The sequence below is a fragment of the Calonectris borealis genome, chromosome 7 (assembly GCF_964195595.1).
Source record: "Calonectris borealis chromosome 7, bCalBor7.hap1.2, whole genome shotgun sequence".
Lineage (NCBI taxonomy): Eukaryota > Metazoa > Chordata > Aves > Procellariiformes > Procellariidae > Calonectris > Calonectris borealis.
The window spans coordinates 21,533,619-21,553,281 of record NC_134318.1 but is presented as its reverse complement, the minus strand read 5'-3'; the positions used below and the strand labels follow the sequence as shown (position 1 = coordinate 21,553,281).

General features: G+C 48.6%; 1 protein-coding gene across 1 annotated transcript in view; it reads right to left on the bottom strand.

Moving 5' to 3' along the window:
- LOC142084203 (uncharacterized) overlaps positions 1–18,547 on the bottom strand; it is a 32,969-nt gene extending 14,422 nt beyond the window's left edge. Inside the window, exons 1-2 of the mRNA XM_075154492.1 lie at positions 18,241–18,547; positions 6,910–7,760 (exon numbers count right to left, since the gene is read on the bottom strand). Of these exons, the coding sequence (XP_075010593.1) occupies positions 6,910–7,760; positions 18,241–18,289 (900 nt within the window). The 5' untranslated portion in view covers positions 18,290–18,547. The remainder of the gene's footprint in view (positions 1–6,909; positions 7,761–18,240) is intronic.
- Between the last annotated feature and the right edge of the window lie 1,116 nt (positions 18,548–19,663).

The window sequence follows — 19,663 nt, the reverse complement described above, 5'->3', positions numbered from 1 at the left end:
ACTCTTCTGACTGGTCACAGGTTGACGCAGAGAAAAACCTCGGACAGCCTGTTTCTAGTTCCACCTCCCAGGCTAATTTTTGTCTTTTACTGGCCACAGGACCCTTACAAACAAATATAGTTCTACTGTGTGGTATAGATGGCTGGGGTTAGTATAGCTCACTCAGCCCATAGCCCTCAGTGCAAGTCACACTTATGGGTACTGAGGCTGAGCTTGGCTCGTACCCAAAGGCACGTATCTGCAGGTTGCAGTGATCTGCTGCTTTGTGACCGACTTGGGGGTACTTTTTGTCTGCCTTTGGCAATCTGCAACCATTACAGCACAGCTGAGCTCAGACCCTCATCGCTGTGGGTCAGTGAAAGGGACGTGTGCCTGAACCAAGGTGCCAAAGTGAAAGAACATCTTTCCACTGGTCTTTAGCAGATCCCAGCTTACGTCCCTGCTGCTACTTTCTCAGTCATTAAGAGGTGCCTGAAGAAAGTCTGCAGGATCAAGCTTGCTGTCGGGCTACGGCAGGATATTCTGTACCACTGATCTCTCCACACCCAGGACCTGCAGAGTCTCACTGCTGCTCAGCCAAGGGCAGTGCCGGAGACAGACGGTTACCCTGTGGCAGAGGAAAGGCAACGATGCTTCCCAGCCTCCGGCCCCGCACCTCGCTGTTTCGGGCCCCAGGACTTCCCCGTGCACAGCAAGTGTCCCCTCCTGTGTCACGAGCGGACTCTGCCGAACGTGCTGCTAAGAAATACATGCAGAGGCTGACTTCCACCTTGGCGCTGCCTGCTGATGTGTGTGTGATATCAGTAAGTAAAATAAGCCTCGATCTTTACAAAAGCAGTGCTCTAAGTTTATCTTACTTCAAAAAATAAGTTCCCTCTACAAAAGCAGGAAGCTTACTCTGTCTCCTTTCCCACAACAATCTACATTTTTGGGGAAATGCCAGCCTTGGGACTCTTCCTGTCTTTTCATTATGTCAGAAAGCTCATGGTGTGTTCAAAAATAATCAACATTAGAATTTACTTCTTTTTAAACAAATGATGATACAATGTTATTTATAAACAGGTATTATTATGTCCAGATGCTTTTGTGTCTGAGGTTGGGACAGAGGTCACATGAAATCATATGAAAAACTGTGATGACTCCAAGCCAACCAGTCATTCACATTCAGGATTTTTATTTTCCTTTCGAGCAGAGCCTGCAGAAGTGGTGGCAAGACAAAGGTTACTCAGCCATAAAACTGAGTCTTCAGGGTGTCTGTGCAGTGGGAAGGGCTGCAGCCCCAGGACCCAGAGGGAGAACAAAGCCCACGTGGTGCCTGCTGGGAAAAGGTTGAATCAAACGCATTATAACCAACATATCTGAAAGCAGCTAGGGATTTTGGGATGCCCAGCTTCAGAAGCATTATTTTCAGAAAGTACATGAGCATTAGCTTCTGATAATCTGGGTTTTTCTGTCCCAAAATTTCAAAATTTCAAATTTCAAAAGTTCCTCATTCTCCCTGAAAATGTAGGCTTTCTGTCACTCTGTACAATCTTTTTGCACATTTAACAACTCCCCTTTCTGCCAGTTTGCTGTTGCAGTGACTGATGGCATGTCTGTATTGCCCTGTGGAGACAGTGAGCCAAATCCAACCCCTTTTATAGCTGTAGAAACACAAGGGACTTCTACAAGGGACAGAGGAGCTCTTGAAGGCAAAGGTGTGTTTTGGGCAGGCATGGAGAAAATCTGGCTTTTAGCAAATGTAGAGAGAACTTCCAACTCCTGAGAATAAATACAGGTCCCCAGAAAATGAGAGGGAAAAGGCATGGAGCAGTTGCTCCAGGTCTTGGGGCAAGGTGGATTTACCCCTGTAGAGGACCTAAACCAGACTGGACTCAATATGCTGGAGGCCCCTGGTTCACAGCCATCCTTCAGAGGCTGCTCAGGGCATGCACTTTGGGCTATTTAATAGGAAATTAATTTGCATTTTATTGAAGTGATCCCAACAAGCACAAATGAGCAAAAGGCAAATCAGACAGAGCCTGCAGTGCCTGCCCATCCCTGCAGGGCCACCTCTGCGGTCAGCATGCGAGGGTAAAAGCTTTTAAGGGGGAAGCTTCACCTTGCTTGCCCTGCCACGAGGCCCGTTAGCATCAGGATTGCTCAGATATGGCAGGTGTTCAATACAGAAAATTTGTGTAATTTAGCTGGTTGTCCCCAAAACGGTTGCTCAGAGAGGGCCTCTCTAGGGACCCTTCCAGGACTTTCTTTTCCATAGACTGGAAATACCTAAACAACCCTCGCTATCTTCTGGTCATGCCAAGTGCAGCATAGAACCTGCTCTGTCACATTCTGGTCTAAATATTTTCCTCTCAGCACCTGTGAGAGAGTTTTATGCTAGTAGTGGAGGGTGAGCAACCATAGGAAAACTGCAAACATTTTCCAGTCTCTGTCCTCCCAGTTGAAGCTTCCCAAAACATTCAGCTAATGGGACTGAAATTTTTCCCACTCCCTGCATGGGGATTGTCAAATAGTATTGGAACAAAAGCCATGTGCCCATTTTTGAGTTGATGAAACCTATGAAGAAGGAAAAAATCTCACCTACTTTTTTGAAGGTGAAGATGCAGAGGATCAGACAGACCCAATTTATGAATCAGATGGTTAAACTTGCACTATGACAGTAACAACATAATGTACAAATAGGTGCCAGATTTTGCCTTCAGGTACATCAGGCTGAGCCAGACTCTCAGCTGGAAGAAAAGGAATCCAACGCTCTCAGCTATACTGTGCTGAGTTACTCCCATTACGGTTTTGACCCTGCAGAGTTAAGGTGCGCTGCACTGACTTTACAGCCATGTAACCAAAAAGAGATCTCTGCCCCTGTGAGCAATCACCTGACTAAGTTTTGGGGACAGGTTTTCAGTACATGTACCCCCGCTCAGCTGGTAATAAACCATCACAGTTGTGCTGGCCCACAGATTTCTTAGGAAGCTTAAAAATACGGGATCAGCATCTGCACTGGGAACTTTGGCTTATCTAGAGCCCTCCAGTCAATATTTTGACTGGTGTAAAATCACATTTTTCCTCTGAAGCCACCAGAGTCGCAGAGGTGGGAGCCTGTCCCTGTCCCTGTGTACGTGTAACATCGTGCTCGCTGCAGCAGCTGAGCACCACAAAGGTTTGAAGTTCAGTGGGAGCTGCAAGACAGAAGGTTGTTTTCAAGCCTCTTGACCAATTGAGGTATAATCAAAATCTGCATTTCTGCTCATCTAATCAGCACTTTGTCCTGCCTCATTTCAGCCATTATCTGTTACTTTGATGCGTGCAATGGGCTTTTCTTCAATGGGGCTCAATGGAAAACTGTCCTGGGCTGGATCTGCCAGCCGGAGCCAAAGCTGACGGGCAGGACTAGCTTGCAGGAGAAGCTCTTCCTCATTCGGACAAGAGCTCGCTGATGTTTCTTGCAGTGTCTTAGGTTTCCGCGCTTCATGCAATGCTCTTCACTTTCTCTTGTGGATAGTTTTGAGTTATATCATGCTCTATCCTCCCATAAATCTCTCACTGCCCGCTCCCGCCGCGTTAGCATGGCCAGTACGGAGGCAGTACGGTCACTGCGCCGACAGCCAAGGAACGTAATTACAAACCTCCCATCATGGGCTTGGAGCAACTGATTAGTGACGCCACAGGCTGAGCAGGAAGCATTTGTCACTGGAACCTGACAATACCGAAAGGCTTGTGAATAACAGGAAAGAGAGGGATCGTGCTGTATATTTCTGACGGCTCCACCCTGCTGTCCAGGAGGGGCTGCGCTTGCTGATAGCTCCTGGTTTCCTCCAAGCGGCACGCACAGGCTACGGGGCTGACCATCACAGGGTGCCCCATCCTTCCCCTGAACCGTACCCCTCTCTACAGAGAAGTATTTTGACTGCTTTGGCCCAGGATAATTAGCACTGTGTGAATAATGTTGGTTTTTTTTTTTTCATTTAATGACAACAATGCTCCCACCCTCTCTCCTTCTAGGGGTATGGGCTGACTTTAAATGTAAACTTTATGGAGCATGAGAAATTGTTTGCAAAGCAAAAGCATCAAAAGCTATGTATCTTCAAACTGACCCCAAACATTTAATTTGGCTTAAAAGGAAATGCTTTTATTTAGGCTTCAAAGTTCTTTCACTTGTTGTTTGACAGCTTCCACTTTCTTTCATCTTTCTAAATGCAGGCAAATTTCAAAATAACGACAGCTCAAAACAAAAGATCAGAAAGCTTTGTTTGAGAAATGCCAGCCTGAAATGATTTGATGTATATTTTCAGCCAACGCCGTTCACCAAATGAATCCAAACGGTCAAAACATTTGGTCATTTCCAGTCTCTCTTTTTCAGCATTTTCCTTCCTCTTCTCTTGGAAGTGGCCTCAGCAGTGAGGGAGGCCAGGAGGACTTCAAGGCACATCCTCATCCAGCAAATGAATCCTTGCTCGGCTGTGGTGTGCCGGCAAGCACAGTGCCGTTGGCACTGCCGCAGCCAGCTGGGCTGGGGAATCTCAACTGCTCTCCTGTTGCTTGAAAGTTATATTCCCAAAACCAGCAATAGAACTGAGGAAGTTGCTGTCACCTATAATTAAATAATGCTCTCACCTGGCATTAAATAGAGATGCAAGAGTGCTTATACTGGCTTATATCAACATGAATTTAATGCAGCAGGAATTGATTCGATGGAACAATTTGGTTTGCCATGTTCTTTGCCAAGCAGAGTGGGAATACCCTGTACTGACCTGCTGTCTTTCAGACAACATTGGTTGCATTTCCAGGGGTAACTGGGTCCCTGAGACAACATCAGGCCAGACAAGAGATTGGCTCCCAAGTACCACGTTGTATTTTGGACAGGTTACAGGCAAATGTGAAAACCACAGAGTAAGCCTGGAGCAGAGCCTCAGCTGGGGTGAACCGAGATGCATCTGTCAGCTGTATGGGCAGATGATCATCTGGACATCGTTTCTGAGTGGGTCTCACTCTGTCCTGCCTCTGCTGTATGACAGTGAGGACAGGTTAACCTTCGGCAGGTTTGGCAAGGGTAGAAGGCTCTGCAGCTGCAGGAGGCTGTCCCTGTGCTTTGAGGCACACACCACAGCTGCAGGGCTGTGCAGCAGCCATGGCATTTCTTGCCCCAGTCAGCTTGGGTGCTACCTGGCATCCCAGCAGTTTGAAGAGTGCTGCTCTTGAGATACAGCAGCCTGGAGGTGCTCGGTGAAGAGGGGCAAACTTCCCCAGCATCTAGGTCACAGCTGTATTTATACAGCTCAAAAAACAAACAAAGAAAAGTGCTCTGGGGCACAGAGCTTTAGCACTTAGCCAGTGAGGATATTAAAAAGGAGGGGAGATAAGCCACCAAGAGCTTCATTTCCTCTTCAGCTTCTTTCTAATTTATTCTCTTGTTTATTTAAATGCTCTGCTTTGGGAAACTGCAGCTCCATTTCACAAAGGATTTAAAGGAATTTCACAGGCAGCCAGAGCTGTCAGACAAGACCAAGCTGGTGGCAAACCCTCCAGAGTGTGACATTTAGGTAACTTTTTACAAAGTCTCCTTATGGTCAAACTCTCCTGCTCTGGTCTTTTTCGAACTCTCTGCTAAAAGGCCAGGTCGTTGACTGTTTGGGAACCGTGCAAAATAGACATCTGTCTTCTGCTGTGGGTGAGACAGCTCTGGGGAGGAAGAGGCTGCTCAGCTCGATCGTGTGTTGCTTGTACTGCCTTTATGCAATGTTAACAGAGATGGGCGATCTCTGACCTTCCTCGCTGCTCCAGAGGGTTTGGCATGCTGGAGGGGAAGGCCATCGCCTGATGGTTCAGGGCCCAGGCAGAGAGGCCATGGTGAAATTATATGCACAGCACAAGCACTTGTCAGTTGGCTTCCTCCCACCCATCTCCCATTCCAATTCATCACTATTACTGCAATGAATACCCCGAAAAAAAATCCCCGTTACGCACTGTTTGATGTTTTTGGTGTGTCTGTGTGACCCTCTTCACCTAGTCTGCCCTTCTCCTTTCCCTTTGCTCATGGGGCTCTTTGGTCTGTCTCTGTCAAGAATCAGCTCCCCAGTTACACCTTTCCTTTGCTGGTTCGTGGAAGCCACTGCAACGGGCAGGCAAGGCAGCGATCGGTCTGCCTGTCGGCAGCATGGGGCTTCAGGCAAAGCACTGGGCTGAGTGCTTGCCAGCATCCACTATGGGAGAAGGCACACAGAAGGGCTTCTCATTCTCCTGTCAGCGGCACAGTGTACCCAGCAAGGGAAAAGAGGGAGTCTGGAGTGGGACAAGCTGCTGAAATTATGTCTTTGCAGTTTGGTCCATCACAGCTGTGCTGGTGAGTTAAAATGGGATCTCCGTCTTCAGCCCAGCAAAGATTTGAATTTGCGCATTAGCTCCCTGCTCACTCATTATTTGAGAGAGCTGGCTCAAGAGGGCAGGACAGGCCTGGACAGGAATGAACTACCCCTTACGCAAGTTCTTTCCAAATTTTGGTGCCCCAACAGCAGTCCAGCTGTTCCCAGGAACAGGAATAACCTGATCTTGAAAAAGAAACTATGTTCTCATCCCTGTCCCATGTATCAGAGGACAATGACTAACTTCACAATCTTCATTTTAAGACCAGAATCAAGTCCATCCTCTAATCTAGGGCTTTTTGAAACATCAGATCTCCACGAGCCATTAGTCATCCTTACCCAGAACCGATATATGTGAATTACTTCAGAATTTCACTGTTATGAAAAGAGCTCTTAAAAATCAATTACCATGATTTGCTGCTTACAACAGCTTCAGGGGAGATTTTCTAACTCACTCAGCTGTGTCCTGGTTCATGAGAAACAATAGGACTTGAACCCTGATGGAGGTATTTGGACAGGCCTAGCTCTAAGATTCCATTTAGGTGTTTCTTACCTCACTCAGTCTACAGCATTCATCCATGTATTCATCCAGACTGTCGCTTGTGGGGTACTTCTTCAGCTGATGTCCATGGATCTGAAGGTCTTGCATGCTGCCAAAGTTCTCTGGGAAATTGTCAGCAATTGTCTTTGGCTCTTCTATAGGACCTGGAGTGGGAAGAGTGCTTTCCCTGGGAAGGTCCGTCTCTGGGGTAGGTTCCTTTTCCAGAGATTGCCTTTCGCTCTGGTCAAAATGTTCATTGGGACTTTCTTCCTGAGGGACACTGAAGTCTTCGAGGGAAGCTGTAGGACCCTGCACAGCATCTGCCTCCTGGCTATAGTACTCAGCTTGCTTTTCGCTCTCTGGATCTTGGTGGCTGACTTTGCTGGCACGCTCTTGACATGTTCTCATTATCAGGTGGTCAATTTCTGGAGAAGAAGAGGTGCTAAGCACGCCTGAGTCACAAAATGAGTCTCTGCTGTGAAGCACAAAGCTCTTCTCCGAACCCGTCGGCGTTGATGGAGAATTAGCCCCGCTTGGCAATTCAACCCCCGAGTCCTCAGATTCAAATTTGGAGAATCTGTGAAGTCGGCACTTGGACTCGAAGGCGCTGAGGTCAGGCAGCGTGGCTACATAGTCTGTGCTTGCCGGGGCATCTGCATAGTCTGGATCCGCCGGTGCGGCTGCTGCGTTCAGATTTCCCTGGCAGTCCGGTGGGAGGCTGGCGCCGGGGAGATGGGACTCTTCTGTGCAGGCTGTGTTAGCTGGAGCCTCTGGGATTAAACCTGGGTTTTGAATTCCTTCATTGCTCAGTATCTTCATATGTGTTAGCACAACTTTGTCCTCAGCAGGTGGGCTCTTCTTACCTGCTTAAAAGAGAACAAGTAGAAGGTCACGAGAGGCTACAAAACTCAGTGTATAGTGCATCCCCTGCGGGATGTGAAATGTAAAACTGTCTATAGTAAGGTGGTAGAGGGGGGCAGCCCTAATTTGCTTTTCTTGAGCTATATGAAGCTTTGTTGTAGGTTTTGCTACAACAGAAGCGTTGTGTTTCACAGACCCGGAGTCCTTCGGGGGGAGTCATAAATGCACAGAGTTCTGATTTAGTAGGTAGGTAGAAAACAACACATGTAGCCAGATAACTTTTTAGTGATTACCTGCATGCAGACGCAGAGAAGTACATGTTCTTTCAGCACAATAGACATTAAATTAAGGCTAAAATATTTCCTCTGATTAAACGTATTCTGAACCAGCAGAAAAAAGGGTAAAATGAAATCCGTCCTTCTGCAGACAAGAGAATTTGGGGTTGCAACAAGCAATTTGCAATCTGTTTGGTATTCTCTGCAATATTCTCTGCACACATACAGGTGACAAAAAGCAAGTATTGATAGGAAAAGCAAACGAGGCACTGTAGATCTTTTTCACTCCCTGTATGGTTTTAGCTATGAAGTCATTTCTTTAAATGAACTCTTACCTTTTTTGTGAAGAGAAAGGATATGGAGGCAGTGGTACCTGGTACCACGGTAACGTGGTAGAACAGTCTCTGGATGAAAGGTAAGGCAGTTGTAGATCTGCCTCCAGGTTTTCTTACTGTTTTTCTGAATCTGGTATTTCACAGTGCAGACTTCTGGTTCACACTGGGATGACAGTCAGTGTGAAAGCTCTGCATCCATCCTTTAGCAAACTGCAAATCTTAGCTCCCAAATCCATCTGCTCATGGATTTGGGACCAGGAATTGCTGCAGTACAAAAATTCAGTTTCTCTGCTATCTTTTCCCTTATTAGTGCCTGACCCAGAGCACCTCAGAGAGCTACAATGCGTACACTTTTCAGGATATCTTACTTCCTACTTCATTTCCTTTCATTCCCCTCTCTTACTTCCTTCCTTTTCGCCTGACATCAAACCAGCAGCTGCTGCACAAACTCACCCCTGGTAACGTAACTATCCCTACGTAGGCAGAGAAGCCTGGGACCCCTCGCTAGTGGTAGAGTGGGGAGAGCTCTACTGTGCAGCCCTCCTTCTCGGCAACCCAGAAAACTCCCTGTTTCAGAAATAACCTGTTTTCCAGCCTTCCCTCCTCCAGCTTGCTTTCCTCAATGTCAGACAAGGGAGACTTTTACTCATTAAGGCCAAGCTAGCTATTACATGAATAATTTTCTATTTTATTTAAATTCCTTCTATTTGATCTTGATAATTTCTTGGGACAGCATTGAAACATGCCCTTTTCTATCCATAGGCAGACATAGATTTAATATTTTACACTGGATTTTCAAAAGGGCTGTCAGTGATAAATAATCCCATCTAATAGGATGGGCACGTAGCACTTACAGCCTCTTATAGAAGATCTTGTTTATCATATACAGAATTGCAACTGCCTCCCTTGACAGGATTCACAGCCATCTCTCCAGTGTAAAGAGCCACATTTGGGACAGTCAGTGCCAGACCGTCAGCAGTGCCACACCAGTACATTGCTGTGGTGGGGGAGAAGAGAAAGACATTGCCCACGGAAATGCCACAGGAAAGCCCATCAGGAGCTGCCTGTGCTGGGCTGGGTAACAGCCCTTCCACTCTTGGGATGAGCCTGAGAGACCCTGAACTGAGGACAAGGAATAAGGAGCCCGGTTTGCTGCTTCACACACAACAAAACGCCACCTGTAAAAGGGAGCTCGGTGCCAGGTCGTGGAAGGAGGAGGTGGAGCTGAGTCATTTCTCAGTGATTTTGATTTGGAGTGAAGAGGATCTACCTGCTCAGCTGCAAACACCTCTTGGCAGCGAGAGGCAAAGTGTTTTATCTGCATGAAAAACAGAAGGCTAACAGGCTCTTCTGATGGCATCACCACCCCAGATGGCACAACAAAACCACTGAGAGTCAGGAGGAGAGCAGTTGCGTTGCTGCACCTTCTTTTTAAGAACAAAGCATACAGCTGTCACTCTTACCAGGAATTACTATATGCAATGGTAGTCCCTTCCCACAGACTCTGATTGCCTTCACTTATTAATCATGCCATGTTTTCCTTTGATTGGAGATTCTCTCACTGTCTTTCAATCTGCCTCTTTTTTTCTTGCTTAACCGGTTTCACCCTGGCCTACACAAATATTTCTTTGTCTGAAATCAGGAAGCAGAGTATTAAAATGAGGTCTTGCTGCTTACAGAAGGAGATGTCAAATGCTTTAATTCGTATTTTTTATGACTACAAAAGCTACAATGTGTACCAGAAAGTTTGGCTAGGGTAGAAAAAAATAAAAAAGGAGATGAAATCTCTGACCCCCTGCGTGAGGGTCCCCTCGATGCCAACAACTCCAGTGCTGAGAAAGGTCTGTGCTGTGGACAACATGGTCCTTTGCTCTCCCCATCCGGTGGTCACTAGCAACCTCAAATGGTTTCACAATAATTTCTTGTTTTTGTTCTAGGCTGTAAACCATTGGTCTCAGCTTTGGCAGGTCCCAGTAACCACAGTGTTTGAGCATTTCTGATTTATCCCCCCAACCCCTTGCGATGATGTAAAACGTTATCACCCCCCCTACTACAGGTTCAGAATGGATGCAAAGGATGGCAGGATTCTGCAACATACTTAGGCACCTCATTCTCATTCATTCAATGATACTTTCCCATGGTCAATGAGGTCATCTGTGCTACAGCAGAGAGATCTCCCATGATTAAGGCAGTGACCTGAAACTCAAGTTTTTCTTGCTGCACCTCACTGAAGGAATAGTCTCTTCTTCTTCTCTGTAAACTGGGTTATGGAAACTAAACTATGGGGCTTCCAACAAGCAGATTGTTTCTGCTACAGATCTTGAAAGAGGCATACAAAACTGCTCAGCTCTTTCAAGCACATTGCCAACGAACACCAGAATGGTGCAATTAAAGCTCATCTGTGCAATTACAAAAAAAAGTGAGCCAGACCCTCAGCTGCTATAAATTAGTTCATTACCAGGGCCCCTAACAGAGTTGTGTCAGCTAATTCTGGCTAAGGATTTGGCCTGTAAGTGCTTTGTACAACAATACCAGAGGCCCAGAGCAAAGCAGGGAAGACGGGCTCCTGCCTGGTGCTGGAGGGAGCGTGCTGCAGGGGTTCGGTTACAATGCTGCACGGAGGCTTCTGAAAGGAGGTGTGAAGAACTTTAGAGAGCTGAACGGCAGCATGAAGGTTGGTGAGATGTATTTACTTGTGCTGGAGGCCAGCCAGGTTTGACACTGCTGCTCCTGGGAAATCAGCCAAGATTTTTTTTGTTGTTGTTGTTTTTTGTTTCCTTTCCCCTGGATTGGTTTTCCACACCCCTTCTGGGGTGGGGGTAAGGTACTGAAAGATGCTGCTTTCAGTCAGCTGGCTGGGACACTGGTATGGCAGCAGGGGAGGGAACGGAGTTGTGTGTGCATGCTTCGGAATCAGTATAGCTTCCTGCAGCATCTTCAGCAATGCGGGCCCAGGCCAAACATTGTCGCAGGTGAACTCGTGCTACTTGCCTAGTAGCCCTCTCAAAGGGTTATATGGCTCTGTAATCACGCTAGAGATAAACATGGTTCCCTGGGTTGTGACTGATCATGTGTAACCTTGGGCACATTGCTGGACTTCCTGTGCCCGTACAGTGGAGAATAAGACTGCTTCCCAGCTCACGGGGAGGTGGTAACAGTGAACTAGCTAATATCTGAAGGTAATTAGTAGGAAGTAAAGGAATTGACGTGTCCCAGCTAAGTCTCCAGAACTTTGCTTTGCTTTGTTTCCAAATTGCTTTCTAGGATACTCCTCTGTTGGCAGTTAGCAAAGCCTAGCAGAGAAACTTAAATCCTTCAGAGGTAAATACCCTCCTATCAGCTGCTGTCCCAAGGCTTTCCTTTCCTTGGAGTTTTATGTCCAAGTGTATTTTTCCTGTTGCACAATAACTAGCAGCTGCCAGGGCAGAGCCTAGTGCATTAATATAGAGATTTCTGACCTGAGGAAGGAGGGCGGATATCTAAACATGAAATTGCTTTCAAGCAGTTTCTTTATCCCAAGTTAAGTTGCATGCAAGAGATGCACTCAAACAACTGCCCAGGCAAAACTCCCAGGCATTCCCAGTCCTGTCCAGGCCCAATTTCTGCAAAAGCTCGCACCTTTCTAGTAAACCAAGCCAACGTCTGTATTCAAATCCCCATGCTCCAAAGCATTGAAATCCAGGTCCAGATTTTTCTTTTTTGCATCTACGCCTGTGGCTCACAGCCATGTTTCACTGGCAATTCCTTCAGTGCAAGCCCTGTTAAGCTCTGCTACGTCCCTGAGAGGGGTCCTTGGCCTCTGATGCACTCACTCAAGTGTCACAGCACATGGTATTCTGATGCATCTGGCTAATGGAAGTACTGGTGGTGGGAAGAAGCCAGGCTGGCAGTGGGATGAGTGCTGCTAGTGCAGTACAGAGCTATGCCATACAGTGCTGCTCTCCTCCCTTCTGGTCTGTGCCCATCCATCTTCTCAAAATGTTCATCCTGATTTGTAGACTGCTTGGCATAGAATCATTTAGGTTGGAAAGGACCTTTAAGATCATCGAGTCTAACTGTTAATCTAACGCTGCCACTTCCACCACTAAACCATGTCCCCAAGCGCCACATCTACATGTCTTCTAAATACCTCCAAGGATGGTGACTCAATGACTTCCCTGGGCATCCTGTTCCAATGCTTGACAACCCTTTTGGTGAAGAAATTTTTCCTAATATCCACTCTAAAACTCCCCTGGCGCAACTTGAGGCCATTTCCTCTTGTCCTGTTGCTTGTTACTTGGGAGAAGAGACCGATACCCACCTCACTCCAACCTCCTTTCAGGTAGTTGTAGAGAGCGATAAGGTCTCCCCTGAGCCTCCTTTTCTCCAGACTAAACAACCCCAGTTCCCTCAGCCGTTCCTCATAAGACTTGTGCTCTAGACCCTTCACCAGCTTTGGAGAGTCTCTGGTAAACATGTGCTCAATGACTGGCACAACTGGAGCCAAAGCTTTGCTTGTCTCCATCTGCTGTTGTGTTACAAATGATAGCAGCATTAGAGCCATCGCAGCCTTCTGCTTGTCCCCAGAGCTGCCGCAAGGTTCACGTTTACAGTGAACCCATCCATGGTGGGTGGTGCTGGCAGGGTGGCAGCCCCAGGGAGAGGCACGAGGTAAGCAGTCTAGAGATGCTCAGAGTGCCTATTCCTTTCCCCACTCCTGCCTACCACAAGACATGCAACACCCTCTGGATTTAAGTCCAGAAGACCAGTACTTTCCAACTGTGCCACAAGAACAAAGCACCAGAAACAAAGGGCATCACCAATGACTTGGGTGGCTGGAGTAGCAGGGATTTTGCACAGCTGCCCTGCAAAGGAAGACCAAAGTCAAACCCCATCGTTCCTACCAGTCTGCTTAGCCCTGAACACAGGAGCGAGAAACATGTGCAAAGCCCCAGAAAAGGTTTTTCAGCAACCCACAGAGGACCCGCACAGCCTGCCTAGTGACTCCTCTCTAGGTTCAGCTGTGCCAAGAATTAAATCCTGTGCCATGCAGGACAGGTTCTGTGATGGGGCTGTGGCCTCCAAGTAACAGACTAAGAGATGATCATCAGCTTTTGAAGAATCACTGGGCAGCAGTGACTAGTGAGCTGGAGTCAGAGTCATGACCTAGAAATGAAAGGCTGCCTCTGCTATTCAGTCCTCGCATTCCCTCATTTTCCTTCCTTCCTTTACAGAAAGTTTCCCTTCAGTCCTCTGGCTGCGACACGTTCTCTAACACCGCTGGCCGTACAGCTCAGGTGGTATTTCCCCTTCACTGTGAGGAGGGGATTTTTTTTTCTCACCAGTGATGAGGTCTTGATTTCCCAGCATTTAAGAGAAAAGGGGTCACTTCCTTTCTGAAACAATAGGCATTTTTTGCTGCTGACTCTTCCTCCATATGTGCTGAGGGGTGGGGCTGTGCTGGCACCTCCTTCCCAGCGCTAGCCCCCCAGCCGGCCCCCAGGCAGAGCACGCAGGAGCTGTGTTACTTTCCTAGCTGGGCAATGGCTCTCCCTTGCATAGCCCTGTGGGCACAGGGAGTGGTTGCATGGGCAGGACCCCAATACTTAGAAGAATTGGATTACTCTTATGCTGTCAAAAAACCCAAAACAAAACAACCCAACAAACAACCCAGCCCCACCCAAAAAACCCAGCAGTCACTACCAACTGACCCTCTAGGAGGGAAATCTATCTCCACAGAGCTTTGCCATGGACTTCCATGGGGGGAGGATCTCCCCACTTCCCGATGCTTTACAGGTCTGTTGAAGACCTGATGCCAGTCCTGGCGATGGCAGGGGTGCTGCTTGGCACCAAGTTTCTGCAGACAATCTGCCTTCCCAAAGCCTTTCAAGCAAAGCTAGTCTGTGAGCATGCTGCTGTATCTTGGGCTGCCCAGTCTGAGCAACAGCTTTTCCTAAACAGTTAGGACAATCAGGAGCCTAAGAATTTCTAAGGGGAGCTTATGGAAAGGTCTTGTGTCTTCAGTGCACCAGTTACAACATCTATCTACAACAGCAGAAACTTGTGAAAGCTTGAAAATCACTGTCATAAAAATGCTTTTTTTTACTGGACTTGTGACTGAAAAATTCACGTTTGCAGAGGAACACACTCCCATGTGGTAACTGAATATTTGCATGATAACCCAATTCTCAAAATTTCAATTTATCCAACTGGGGAACTGAAATGCATGTGGATTTCATGGGACTATATATACAATTTGATTTGCTTTAAATGTTGAATGCAAAGGAATAATTATGACAAAGCTGAGATCTCGGACAGTCTTGAACAAAAAGCACAATGTTCTTGGATCGTTTGGCTCCAAGGTGCTCTCCAGTCTCACTATTAGTTAAATGTGTGAAGTTCCTCCAGATGATAGTTTGGTAATATAATGTGACCAGAAATGTTATAGATCCCCCATAGCTGCAGCTGGTAATGATAAATCCATATAAAATAGATGCTGAGAGAAAGATAACAGGGTTCAAGGACTCTGACTGAAGCATTCATTGCTTTAATACCTATGTTTTAGAAGAGGAGGAGATAATTATAGCTCTTTTCAGGCATTTGAGGAGGAAGAAGAGGGAGATTGATTGTTTACTGGTGGATATAGCTGGGTGAACTAAAGAGGAAATGGATTTCCAAGTAGAGAGGCCACTTGACACTTTTACAGCTTGCTTCTATTCATTCCAAGTGACCTGTGAAGTTTCTGAAACAGAGCTACAGGTCTGATAGATTAGTGACCTCTGGCAGAAAGTCCCAGGGCACAGCACGTCCCCACAGAGCACCTGGTTTATCAGAGTTACTTGGGTAAGCTGGGAGTCACCAGTTTTTAGACCAACACTTCACCTTGTGCATAGCATGAGCCAAAGAGCCTGTCCCACTCATTACTGCATTTACCCTGCAACTTATGTCTTTGGATATATAGCCCAGTGGGAAAACCAGGCCAAGGATAATTTTGGTGCACAAGGATCTGCCCCCAAGTCCTCCCCACTCTACAACATAACCACTCCTGGGGTGGGGAGGGGAAGCTCAGCTCCCACAGTCACCTGTGGTGCTTATTTGTGAGACTTTGTCAGGGAGATGACAGCTCTCACTAAAGACCTGCAAATCCTTCTCCTTGGAAATTCCTGTGTGCTCCTTCACGAGAGAGGTTCAAAACCCTAGATAAAGGAAATGGTGCTTTCATGAGCAGCCCTGTATAACAGCAAGGTTATTTGGCACACAGCTCGCTAATGTGTCTGAGCAGAAAATGAAAACAATGGAAACAAATATACCACACCTTGGCAAAAACTGTCTAATTGAGGAGATCTTTCCTTGCCCATCTGATTTGCAGGCTGCCTCATATCACAAAGGAATATTCAGCCAGAAACGAACTAGGAGACGGGAGGCCCTTTGCAAGGATGGAACTTGCCCCCCAGGGATGACAGGTATGTAGTAATTCAGGTTTTATTGCCTATAATAAGCTTGGATAAACAACTGTTCAATAGCCCCACAGACCAAAGCCATTAAGACCCCAGTGCTTCAACTGAAGCCAAAGGAATTCATGAATCGTATCAGAAAGGTCACTGTTAACCCATTCTTCATGTGCAGTCATTGCTGTCCCCAGGCAAAACCCCAGAGAACTTCTGCTCAAACGAGGTAGCAGTGGGCAGGTGTAACTATATTTTTTGGTATGTCTGAAATCTTTTATAGTTGCAATGAGAGTGGTGACAATTTTTGCGTTTGCTGCTCTTGCTGGGGCCACACAAGGACCTTGGTGAGAGGACGAGGAGGTGGTGATGCAGGGCTCTGTAGCTGCAGTAAACTGAACTTGCTGATACAAGAGGTCCTGCCACCCTGATACTTCTGCTCTAACAGCACCCCCCTCCCCCAAGAAGGGAGGGAAGATCCAGCTTATACCCCTGTTATTGAGCTGCCACTCTAAAAAAAAAAAAAAGGAAGTTTTGTTCGATTCATATTCTCTATCTAAAGCTGCATTTGGAGATGCAACTTTGAAGTCCCTGCCACAAAGCTTGCAACGAACAGCATATTCTTGGCTCTTTCTGAGGAGAGAGGGGGTCCAAGCCAGGACACAAATAATATTTGGTGCCTCCTTCCAGCTGAGGTGATTAGGGAGCACTGTCCCTGGTTCTTATTTGGAGAAATTCTAGCTGAACCTCTTTGATTCCTTGGTGCTCTGTGTGATAAGTCTGCCCCCCCCAAAGCTTCCACCTACCCCTGCAACAATACTGCTGTGTCTGGGTGATAAGGGACACTTCCATGTGGAAGAGCAAGCTTCCTTTCCCCTCCTAACCCTGCCGTCAGGCTTGCACTATATAGCATGGGGGAAACAAGTTCATGGTCAGATTACACCCAGGGAAAAAAAAGAGCAGTTTCCACCATACTGTAAAATGGCATCTCTTCAAACACTCTCCACATCTTGGGATGATGCTGCAGCACTCTCGCATCAGCACTGCTCTAGAGTCCTTTATGTCATTGGGTAAAAATGCAGCCTCTAGACCAAACCCAGGCAGGGCAACGTGCTTCAGCAGCCCTTACTAGCACAGTGCCCAGCAGTTACCTGCTAGGGCACCTCAGAGAGGCTCCAGCTCACACTGACTTCTGAGTAGCTGCCCCTGAGCAGGAGCGCTGGGAAGCACAGTCCCAGCAGTGAGTGCCTGAGCAGCTCTGGTGACCCCGCAGGAGCTGCCTGCACTGCAGCAGTCCAAGGAGGCAGGAGTTCAGCACACAGATGGGAAGTCAGGACCCCAGGAGGCATAACCACTCCAGCGCTGTGTCTTGCAACATCTTTATGATCCTGCTGTTGCACAGCGCAATACACTTAGACTCTGGCAAACCCCGTCTGTAGCCACCTCCGTGCCAAGCAAACCAACCCAGTGCAGTGATGTTAATGGAGACAGAAACTTTTACAACTAGCACAAGCCAAGCTGAAAGGTAAACAGGGATGCTAAGGGGATTCTGCTACCTGGGGCTTGTGATATCAAAGCCTGCAGCACTGGCTAACTAATAAAACATACCAGACCCATTGCGCCTGAAAAAGGCAGTCTGAGACCGCATCGTTTGTTTTGACAACAGACTTACAAAGTTACAAGCGATCTGCTGCAGGTCCATAGCTGCCTTCCCTGCCTGGGTCCCCTCATCTGCACGGAGCAGCAGGGAGCAAATAAACCTCTCAAACTCGGGATAATCTCTGTTGCATGGGGACGTACCAGCCTAGAAAGCCATCCGATATCCATTGCCAGCGCAGTGACAGGCTGAGGGCAGACCCGATCTGCCTCCCGTTAGCGCAAAGCCCGAGCAGTACCGGCGGGACATGTGCGCGCAGCCGCTCGGATGCCAGTCCCCGGGTTTCACCCTTACTGCTCCCATCCTAAGCAGCTCGCCCTCCTTCACGCACAGACCGCCCGGAGTCCCAGCGCTCCCGCCTCTCCTGCTGTTCTCCCCCAAGCCATTCCACGCTTACAAATGCAAAATAAGCCCGTTTTAGGAGGAAAACAAATCGGTTCCTAAAGCGCGAACCTTCCCGCCGCCAGCCCCGGGGCAGGAGCTGACCGTCCGGAGGCTGCAGCGAGGGGGGCTTATTGCAGCCTTACCTGCGTGGGGGCAGAGGCAGCCGGAGAGCAGGGAGCGCAGCATGGGGCGGGCCGGGGCCGGGGCGGCTGCGGTGCGGTGCCGGCAGCCCGTCCGGCGCGGCCCGGGAGCGGGGCGGGCCGCGCTGGGCTTGCCCTAAGTACCGTCTGCGCGGCCGCTGAGGGGAAGGAAGGGGGTGGCGGAGGAGCGGGTTTGGGGAGGTGTGCCGGCAGGCGCCGGCTGGCCCCGGGCGGGCCGGGGCAGCGCCGGGGGGCGGCGGGACTCACCTCTCCTCCAGGGCGCTCCCAGGGTGAAGCTCCGGTGCCAGCTGAACATCCCGGCAGCAGCCGCCCTCAGGGGCGGGCGGGGCACGGGGACGGGGGTGCCATCGCCGCCGGCCCTCCCCGGGCTGCTGCGTGTCCCCCGGCGGGCGAGCGGGGAGCCGGGCTAGGGCATGGCGGGGCGGCGGGGGCAGCAGGCAGCGCTGCCGGCGCGGAGGCTGCGGAGCGGCGAGCGGGCGCCCGGCCAGCAGTGACTTATAAAGGGAGCAGCCCAGAGGAATGCATCTCCTTTGGCTGATAAGCCGAGATGACTGGAGGGGTTTGAACTACCTTTGCAACCCCCGGAGGAGAGAGGGGGAGAAAGGAAAAAAGGGACGGGAGAGAAGAAAAAGAAAAATATTTCAGCACTTGCATAATGTCAATAAACAACCCCCCTCTCAAGTGGCAGGAAAGGAAAGGCTGGAATGCTTTGGGTGGGGAGGAGAGACAGTAGAGTGGGTTTGGTGGGGTTTTTTTCTTCTCGGTTTTTTTCTTTCTCTATTTAAATCGCATGTTATATGTTCGTAACGCAAAACTCTGCCTTGGTTGTAGCTGGCGCTGTAGGCTATGGGTAAGAGGGGTGACAGGGAAGTGGCAGAACTGTCCCAAATGCAAGCTCCCATGGGCAGGTTTGTGGTGCCACCCCACTGGGGTGAACTCCAAACATGCAGGCCAGGCACGAAGAGCTCTGGCATGGCCTGGGCATGGCTGTGCTCACTAGAGTGCTGCCTTGGGAAACGCGTGGGAAATTACTCCTAAGTTCAAGCAATACAAGCTCCCTACAACCAACAGCCCCATAACCTATATGGGGTCTCTGCTTGCTAAGAGAACACCAGAACCTGCATTACTCTCCCGTCCCGACTTCTGCTGACTCGAGCACTGTCAGGAGAAAATGTGCTGCTCCACCGGTTAAACCGGCCTCACTCTGTGGACTTCAGCTGTCCACAGGATCAGCGGCCCCAAGGAGACCATAGAGAGCCAGTGGGTGCTACAGCCCTGCTACAAATCCATGAGAAAGCCAGGCAGGAGGGGAGCTATCAGGGGAGATCCAGTCCAGCCACCCCCTCGCTCTGCTCCCCCAGGTGCCAGTCCTCCTGTGCCTCTGCAACAAACACCATGGGCCAGATATCAACTGAATTGAATTGACTTTTTGCTGTAGAAGTCATTGGAGTTTGCTGATTGGCACTAGCCACAATTTAAAGACAGGGTATTTAATTGGCCCCTTTCCCCCACCACATTGCTCTTGTGTCTAGTTATTATTTTATTGCTCCCAAACTCATGTAATCCAACAGAAGGCATCCTTCCTCCCCAGGCTGGGAGAGTCATCATATTGCTCCCCCCTTGCCTCCCACTGCAGTGGGATAGAGTGTTTGTGGGCTGCACCCAATTT